Source organism: Sinocyclocheilus grahami, unplaced genomic scaffold (assembly GCF_001515645.1).
Source record: "Sinocyclocheilus grahami isolate Dianchi unplaced genomic scaffold, SAMN03320097.WGS_v1.1 scaffold119.1, whole genome shotgun sequence".
NCBI classification, from domain to species: Eukaryota; Metazoa; Chordata; class Actinopteri; order Cypriniformes; family Cyprinidae; genus Sinocyclocheilus; species Sinocyclocheilus grahami.
In genome coordinates this window covers 1,113,565-1,122,928 of record NW_015505298.1, presented here as the reverse complement: position 1 = coordinate 1,122,928, position 9,364 = coordinate 1,113,565, and the positions used below count along the sequence as shown (strand labels likewise).

General features: G+C 41.9%; 1 protein-coding gene across 3 annotated transcripts; it reads right to left on the bottom strand.

Annotated features, from left to right (window-relative positions):
- Positions 1 to 2,090: 2,090 nt before the first annotated feature.
- LOC107589723 (myb-like protein X) lies at positions 2,091 to 8,363 on the bottom strand. 3 transcript variants are annotated; one of them, XR_001609702.1, is made up of 4 exons: positions 8,043 to 8,363; positions 3,022 to 5,467; positions 2,459 to 2,588; positions 2,091 to 2,214 (listed from the first exon to the last, which is right to left on the bottom strand). XR_001609702.1 is itself a non-coding variant. In XM_016278231.1 (3 exons), the coding sequence occupies exon 2, from the start codon at positions 5,279 to 5,281 to the stop codon at positions 3,056 to 3,058; it is 2,226 nt and encodes a 741-aa protein (XP_016133717.1). In that variant the 5' UTR covers positions 5,282 to 5,467; positions 8,043 to 8,363; the 3' UTR covers positions 2,435 to 2,588; positions 3,022 to 3,055. The 3 variants fall into 3 exon arrangements, 2 of the variants coding, with proteins under 2 accessions (XP_016133717.1, XP_016133718.1); XM_016278231.1 differs by lacking the exon at positions 2,091 to 2,214 and having other exon boundaries at positions 2,435 to 2,588; XM_016278232.1 differs by lacking the exon at positions 2,091 to 2,214 and having other exon boundaries at positions 2,435 to 2,588; positions 3,436 to 5,467; positions 8,043 to 8,359.
- Positions 8,364 to 9,364: the final 1,001 nt, after the last annotated feature.

Here is a 9,364-nt window from a genome sequence, read left to right as displayed (position 1 = left end):
TCTCTTCTGGTTTTCTTTAATTCGTCAGTATGCTTTCACAAATTAACAGTACCTTTCTGACTTGGTGATATTTTCAATAAAAGTGGCCATTAAGTGTCATCTTGTTGGCCTGTGCACCATTAAGCAGATTGCCTTTCAATGGATTTATCTGACCTGAGTTTTTAATGCTCTGTTGTCATAGTTAATAGACACTCGCCTGCCTTTGGGTACAGTTAGATGACCAGGGAAAATCAGTTTTCAGGAGTTTTATTGTTAAAAAACTTTTTAAACTTTTTCCCCCCAGTTGATTCAAACAAACCAAGGCTTTTTTTCTCCCCTGGGACCAGCTGGACTGCTGGCCACAGTATATCTAGCAGCATATGCAAATACCAGTTGCAAATAAAAATATTTTTATAGCAAAAACAGTAAAAAGTTATTGACCCTTTTTGACATGTAAGAAGAGACCTAATGCTTAAAGTCCACCCGGGTCATGCTGTCGATAGGTATTGATTTCTTCTCAAAGCCACATTCAAAAGTCTGTCATGCAGTGTCAGTTTCACCCACTTGCCAATACAGTCTCAATATCTCTGTCGTGTTTTTTCCCTGTTAAGTCAGCTCATTATCTGTTAATAATTACACCGTTTTTCATTAAAGGACTAATTCACCCAAAAATGAAAATTTGATGTTTATCTGTTTACCCCCAGGGCATCCAAGATGTAGGTGACTTTGTTTCTTCAGTAGAACACAAGCGAAGGTTTTTAACTCAAACTGTTGCAGTCTGTCAGTCATATAATGGAAGTGAATGGGAATCACGGCTTTGAGAGTCATAAAAACATACACAAATAAAACCAAATGAAACCCTGAGGCTCGTGACGATACATTGATGTGTAAAGACATGAAACGATCGGTCTGTGCATGAAACTGAACAGTATTTATATCGTTTTTTTTTACCTCTGATTCACCGCAATGTCCGAACTGTTCTCAACAGCCGGCACATGACGTGTCGTCTTCTTGCTTTACGGCGGATCGCAGACTTAGAAGTGCATTACCGCCACCTATCTCTCAAATGGACCATTGACACTCCATCTACAATCTCAATTAGGAGTGTCAATGGTCAATTAGTAAAATAACTAATTTGTGGGTGAGAATATAAAAAAAGGGGGGGGGGGTAAGGGAGTAAGTCATTTTTATCCACACTCCATACCAGTTGGTGGCGGAAATACACCATTTTGTTGTTTGTCAACCGCCAATAAAATTTTAAGAAAGCAAGAATTAGAAGAAGACGCATCACGCGCCAGCTGTTGAGAACACGCTGAGGACAGTTCGGACATTGCTTTGAATCAGAGGTAAAATACTATATAAATACTGTTCAGTTTCTTGACTGATCGTTTCGTGTCTTTACACATCAATGTATCGTCACGAGCCGCAGGGTTTAATTTGGTTTTGTTTGTGTATGTTTTTTTGACTCTCAAAGCCATGATTCCCATTCACTTTCATTATATGACAGCCTGCAACGGTTTGAGTTAAAAATCTTCGTTTGTGTACTACTGAAGAAACAAAGTCACCTACATCTTGGATGCCCTGGGGGTATGCAGATAAACATCACATTTTCATTTTTGGGTGAACTATCCCTTTAACCCCGACCCTGTGGTGAGCAATAGGGAATGCTGCACCAAAACCTGTTGCTAAGCATTCTGTTAATCTGCAGTTACCATGCTAAAAGCATGATTTCAGAGATTTAGTGTAAATAGTGGACAGTGTGTTGATGGTCAAGGATGGCAGTCATAATCACCTGAGCTCAATACAAATATTGAGGATGGAGTAGGATATTAAATTGCAGTGAATGCAATCCAATATTAATATAATATTGGGTTTTATATAATGTGTGTTCCCATTTCCAAGATGCAAATTATGCACTGTTGTGAAGCAGTATTTTTGGAGGGAAACTAAACAAATTCTCTCCATTGATTTGCATTAGCTGAGACTATTTTACATCTGCCCCAAATAGCAAACCCAGTTAATCTGTTATTAGTCAGCATTTTCTAAAATCTGTCAATGATGGCATAATCTGCAAGAAAACCCAGAGAATTGCTTAATGTTTAATTGTGGTTTATTCATGTACACAAGATAAGTCTAAAAACAAAAACACAGAAATTAGAGCACATTCCGCATTGAATTCACAATTCGGGGGGCAGTCTGGTGGGCTGTTATTTCAAATGTATCTGTATCACATATCTAGTCAAAGGAAAATTACAAACAGAATGGCAATTAATATAAATCTAACAGTCTTTATGATCACGGTACTTTGTGATCACTGAGATTAACATTTCAAAGGAATGTCATTTATGACAATATAAAATCTCACTAGTAGACAGGCAAAACATTTACAATGATGGAATGCTAGCAAGAACTGCACTGATTGATGATTCTGAATTATTGCTCAAGATTTTTTTTAAACTATGTGGATTGCATCTCTCACCATGGTGAATCGTGGCGTAAACATGTGATTACTCCATATTTTGGGGGAGGGGGGGAAAGCTCCTCGCTGAACGAATCCCATGCAGATCTAATCCTCTTTGTGTGGCGTCACACGTTTCCCGCCTTTTTTTCTGGTAAATGATAACAGAAGAGATTTCAGAATATATTACAATATATTTTTTACATTTAAAATTTTCATTAATTATACACACATTTTTGTCACAGAGAACTGGTTAATTTACGTTCACCAAAAATAAATTTTCAACTTTATAATACAGAACGGCAAACACTACACAACTGCATGTGACAGTATTGTGAAAAACCTCTTCCTCAAAAACACTTCATTATTAGTGGTTCGACATTAACATAGAGACATGCTGTAATCTTTAATTTCATAAATTATGTGTAGAGAATACTTCCTGAAAATACATAAATTGTTACTTTGGATAACTTTACAACAGCTCAATTACAGCACCTGTAACTTCCTTTCACAACTTTTTAAAGGGGTGATGGAGTATAGCCATATCTTTTTGACATGTCCACAACACCAGAACATGTACCCACAAACAGAGATGAAGGTGCTCAGGATCATCAAGGATCAATACAGAGATCCTTGATTTAAAGTAACTTCTCTGTGACAGTAACTGACATCAATATCTGTGTAACTGCTATTGTTTTCAGGCTGGAAACACTTTAAACTACTGTCCAGAAAGTCCTTCTCCTTGGCTAACTGTTCAGTGGCTGAGGATACAACTGCACGAACGATGGAAGCTGCAACCTCATAGAACATCCTCTTCAAGGCTTCCTCTTGTTCATCTGTATTGGTCTTTGCTGACCCAGAAAGGGACCCTCCACATTGAGGGGCCCCATCCCCCCCAGTCTCTACCTCAACACTAGTACCTACTCCTAATTTAGACTCTGCTTTGCCATTTCCATTTTGCAGTAGATCTCTTGAGTCAATTGGAGCTTCACACTCACCGCTTTGGGCAACTGCATTGACAGTATCACAGTTCCCGTCTTGATTGAGGATCTTCCCATCCTTCGGACAAGTTTTGCCACTAGAGTCTATGGTCTCCTGGTTGGTCTCCTCACCCTTCACATCATTCTGGGTTGTTGCTTCATGATTGTGTGCTGCGGTGTACTCTGATGTAGCATCCAAGCATCCATTCTCACCATTGGCTTTTGGCTCTGTCTGGGCTCCACCCTCTGGTGCTGGATCTGCTACGTGAGACTTGTCTGATGGCTGACCAGATGGTGCACTAGTGTGGGACCTCTCCTCTCCATCAGAACTCTTGTATTCGCCTGCCACCTGAGCTTCATTACTGCTCTCATTCTGAGCCACAGTTTGCTCCTCTGATACAGTCTGTGGGACATCAGTTGCCCCAGCTGCATCATCAAGGCCATCCAGGTCTTTAGCCTCACTCTCACAAGTACCATCTCCATCTTTCTGGGCTGCTGTACCCTCCCCCATGTCCACACTGGTACTTTTCCCCTTTCGCAGTATGAAGTTCTTTAGTGACACAGCACGGTTGAAGTGTGTCCTTTTTGCCTTGGCTGTCTTGCCTGAGTCTTTACCAGCCTGTGGTTCATCAGTCTGCTCTTGCTCACCCGCTGCTTCTTCCTCTACTCCACCAGTGTCAGCTGCCCTCTTTGATTTGGGAATAACTCGTTTTTTGAAAGAGGTCCAGATCTCATTTGCATGCTGGTCCACAGATTTTGCATGCTGTGTAGTAGCAGTTGCTCCTTTCTCCTCCTCACCCTCAGCATTAATCTTCTCCTGTGCTTCTGTGTCGCTGGCTACCTTTACATCTTCTGTCCCCTGTTCAGCCTCTGGGGCGTTTTCATCGTTTACATCTGAAGAGTCTTTGTCCTTTGGTTTGTGGATTCCAACAACTGATGAATCTCTCTTCAGTCCTTGGAATGTCCAAGATCTCTTTAGTTTCCACCTTTTTTGCCCAGAGTGCTCTGACTTTGTAGTGGAATCCAGTGTCCCACTGTCTCCTGCTCCATCTGCACTGGTTCCTTCTGCACCCTCAGCATCCTTGGACTCATCTGTGCTTTTCTTGTGACTTTTCTGAGCCATGAGTTTCTTAAAAGAGTGCCAGCGTTTCATGTTTTTTGTTGTTTGGGGGTTAGATTTGTCTGGCTCATCTGCAGTCGGAGGCTCCTCTGCTTGGTCTGCCACATTTGTGCTGGCATCAGCATCCTCCAGCCTGTCTAGTGATTTTGAACGAACCTTGCCATGTTTTTGAAGTGCCCCTGTACTATCCTTTTTGTCTGTGCTTTTGTGTGAGAAAATTTTAGCAACAGGCTTGCGAATGAAGTCCCTAACACTAGACTTCTCTCCTTGCTTTGGCTTGGCACCAGATGCCTTTTGCTCTTGGGAAACCTCCTCATTTTCTGGTGCCTTTTCAATAGTCTGCCCATCGGCTGCAGCCTCGCCAGCTTCTGCTGGCTGACTAGATTCCTGGTCTTTAGGGCCTGCAGTATCCCCTTGATCGTTCTGGCTGGAGACCTTATCTTGCTCCTCGCCAGTAGTATCCTCAGCTCCTGTTTGCTGCTCCTTCTTTTTCTTCCCTCCCATTACTTTTCCAAGCCCACTTTTATTTAAAAAAGAGTCCCATATTTTCTCAGAGGCTGGCTTAGATTTGCTATCAGCTGGTTGCTCTGTGCTTTGTGGCGCCTCAGTAGTAGGCTGTGTTTCCTCTGTTGAAGCTGGGGCTTCCTCTGTTGAAGCTGGGGCTGGATTTGTGGTTTCTACCTCGGCCTTGTTCTCGACAATGTCTGCTTGGACAGGCTCTGCATTAGCCTCAGTTGCCGCCATATCGAAAATAAAAACTCCAACTATCAGGTCTTCCTAGCTGAAAAATACTTATTTCCTTGAGTTCTTTATGGAACTGAGTTCATTGATGATCAGCCGGCAGCTCTGTGAGTGTTCCTATCCAACTTATTTCCATAAGAAATGGGCAATTCTGCATCATATTCCGTATGGAGTAGATGGACCTCAAAGCTAGAAGGAGAAAAGACAACAATCAGTTTTAAATTGGCTGCATGTATATCAATCAGCATATGAGAAATGTTTTTTGTTTTTTTTACAATGCTTGAAACTTGTTCTGTATCTTAGCTGTACTACTGTGTTCTACATGAGGTAAAAATAAAGAATGTACTAGACAACATCATGCTGCCTTTAAGTGCCTCCAGTCACCTTGGAGTCACCAGTGTACACATGATCAGTGATTTGTTTGACCATTTAGGCCATTTGAGTTTTTCTTGTACTTAATATAGAAAATTTCACATTTAGATATTGATCTGAATACACATCTTCTGTTGACATTTAGCTTATCTCATTGCATAAATGCACATATATGTGTTGTATGAAAATGGCAAACGTTGCCTATATGACGATGAAAGATCTTATTATAAACCTCTAAACTCTTCACCCTAGGTCAACTCTTATCATTTAACACTGGGGCTGTTTTTATTTCTACACAAAGGATTCTTTTGTGATTAAAAAAAAGTATCTTTTGTCAAGCTTTCTTGATGCTTAAAGCAATTTAATGCTTCCTCTGAATTGACCCACTTGCAAATTTGAAATAATTTACGTTGTATTCGGTCTGAGGTGAAACCACATGTGACAGTTTTGGCGCTTTTCCACTGTGTGGTCGTACTCGGCTCGGCACAGATCAGTACAGCACGGTTCGGCTCGGCACGGTTTGCATTTCCACTGCAGTTCAGTACCGCTTTAGAGTGGGCGGGATTATTCACGTGTCGTTATAGTTGCGCCGCCTCTACTACCACGACTCCTAAAAAAAACTTTTTCATTCCGTGTCGCCCCATCAAGCTCTCGCTGGATCCGCTCCTCTGCTATCTACGAGAGGAACGTCTGTTCTTCCGCAACAGACAAAAAAACTTTTTGGTTGTTAAAAAAAGGTGCGCTCGTTCAAAGCAGTTGCGTTCAATCCTTCGCTGGCTGTGCTAATTTAAATCTAGCAGTTCTTTTGTGTTTGCGTCGCAACTTCAGGTAGTGACGATTCTCTCCGGCCAATCCGTGATCAGCAGAGTTTACACGTCACGTTTTGGTAACGGTACGGTTCACTTGGAACCCCAACCGAGGTGGTACTAAAAAAAGTACCAGGTACTGTACCCAGTGGAAAACCCCCAAAAAGTGAACCGTACCGAGCCGTACCATGCAGTGGAAAAGCGCCATTACATAATTGATTTATTCAAGGAACCTTATGACTGTATGCACTGTAAAATGAGTACAGTAGCATAAAAAACAGAAGCAATATTCTTTGCCTTGTAAAAAGCCTGATGGAAAGAACATGGCTTAATTGGATTTCGTCGTGACTGAATCTGTTTACTGATAGGGCACAAGACCCTGTTTGCCCATCCGACTGACACTGGGACAATTGAGGCTTGACGGATTTGTCTCCTCTTTTCATGGACAAAAACCTTGCCCTTTGTTATGCAAACGCAGTAGAAGAGACTTGGAGAAGCTCCCTCGATAAAGCCCTAAATGTGAGCTCAAACCTTGCTCGCAGAAGTAGAACATAATTGTAATGAGAAACGAGGGAAAACCAATGCAAATGCTGGAGACAGCAGGTGCCAGTGCTCTTCAAAACCTCATTTGCATTGCTAATGCGTCCCTAACCATCTCCTCCATTTTGTAAAAATGTGTTTATCAACATCACCCAAGTTATTTTAATTAACGGCGCTGCACGAGTAGTACGTTATTTGCCAAAAAAACCGTCGAAAAGACGCAAGCAGACATCCTACTTCTGTTGTGTCTGGAAAACAACCCTGAACAATGCTCATTCATGTCACTTGATTCGGATCACCAATTTATAGGACCTCACAATAGTGTGAGTAATTAAACAATATTAAGATTCAAGAAGCTTCCAGTAACCAGTAACACGTCTGACACCGTGTAAATGTGTGATGTGGGAATTATGAAATCATCATGCAGCGGGAAAACAACAACAACTCGCGCGCGCATTCCGTGTCTATTGTGGTAAAGCCATGCTTGTTTTATTCTCGAAATCTCGTTAGGATCCAATTCAGCGACGGAAGTGCTTTTGCTTTTTAAAAAGGTTTTTCGCTGATACATAGCCGTCACCACAGTCTGGGCGCAACTGGGAGCAAATTCACACTTGAGTGCGTCTGATAATAATATGCGGGAGGACAGTCTGGCACGTTTGGCGAAGTTGATCGCATGAATGAACGAACTCGTAACAGTTGCTTGAGCAAACACGCAATAGTGAAGCAGATGTCCTTTTTCTAAAACATAAACGCAAAGACACACTGGAAACGGATTCATTGAACCAAATACTCAATTTCACTATGCCTACGAATTCAATTCCAGGGCGCAGTCATTGCGCGCCTATTGTCCTTTCCAAATAAATCTCTGCACTTCCTTATAATATCCACTGTAAATGTATTGCATAGGCGAAGCGTGCAAAACAACACGTAGATATTTTGACAAAAAAAGATGGGCAATCAGATCTAGGATACAAAATGAAGTTCTGCACGACAGAAATACTCAAAATAATACAAAAACATTATAACTAAGAAAAGAGTCTGCAAACCTTGTTCCTCGTGTGTCAATCCGTCCCGTGTGCTGGAGGAAAGGTAATAATCTGCTGTAGACTGGAAAAGACACAAACTAAATCCCCGCTCGCATCCTCATGCCTTGACTGAAGTGAGATCAGTATGTGTGAGGGAGAGAGATTGTGTGTGTGTGTAGAGAGAATTTCGCGCGCGGAGACGCTGAGGGTCGAACGCTGGTATTAACAGACGCGCAGCTGCGGCTCCATCTATCTCACCCTGTTGCCCTTAGCAACCAGGGAGACCACCCCCACCCTGCTACCACACGGCACACGCACACACACCCGCCCCCAACACTAAGAGGGTTACTGTACGGGGTTGAGACGGTAACTTTAATTTCAGCCACTTCCCCTGATTTGCCTGAAATGTGGTGATGTTGCATCACGAGCCTTCAGATTGGCTGCGGCAGGTCCGCAGATTGTTTCTGCACCTCAGTGACGCAGGGCAACCGATCCAGTGGTCGGGGAGACTGGGGGAGTGTTGTAATGTTTAGTTTCAACGTCTGTAACTCGCTGCTTTTGCTATGTATCCTAAACTCTGATTTGTCTGTTTAGAAAGCAACAACGAATCCATAAACTGTGCAAATTAATGTCAAGCACAGAGAATGTACAATATGTAAAACGTAAATTTAAAACTTTGTACATAAAGTTGTTGTGGTAAAACAGTAAAAAAAAAAAAAAAAAATGGAGAGATATACAGGGTGCATCTCAATAAATTAGAATGTTGTAGAAAAGTTCATTTATTTCAGTAATTCAACTAAAATTGTGAAACTCGTGTATTAAATAAATTCAATGCACGCAGACTGAAGTAGTTTAAGTCTTTGGTTATTTTAATTGGGATGATTTTGGCTCACATTTCACAAAAAACCCACCAATTCACTATCTCGACAAATTAGAATACTTAAGACCAATAAAAAAACATTTTTAGTGAATTGTTGGCCTTCTGGAAAGTATGTTCATTTACTGTACATGTACTCAATACTTGGTTGGGCCTCCTTTTGCATGAATTACTGCATCAGTGCGGCGTGGCATGGAGACAATCAGCCTGTGGCACTGCTCAGGTGTAATGGAAGCCCAGGTTGCTTTGATAGCGGTCTTCAGGTCATCTGCATTGTTGGGTCTGGTGTCTCGTCTTCCTCTTGACAATACCCCATAGATTCTCTATGGGGTTCAGGTCAGGCGAGTTTGCAGGCCAATCAAGCACAGTAACACCATGGTCATTTAACCAGCTTTTGGTGCTTTTGGCAGTGTGGGCAGGTGCCAAGTCCTGCTGGAAAATGAAATCAGCATCTCCATAAAGCTTG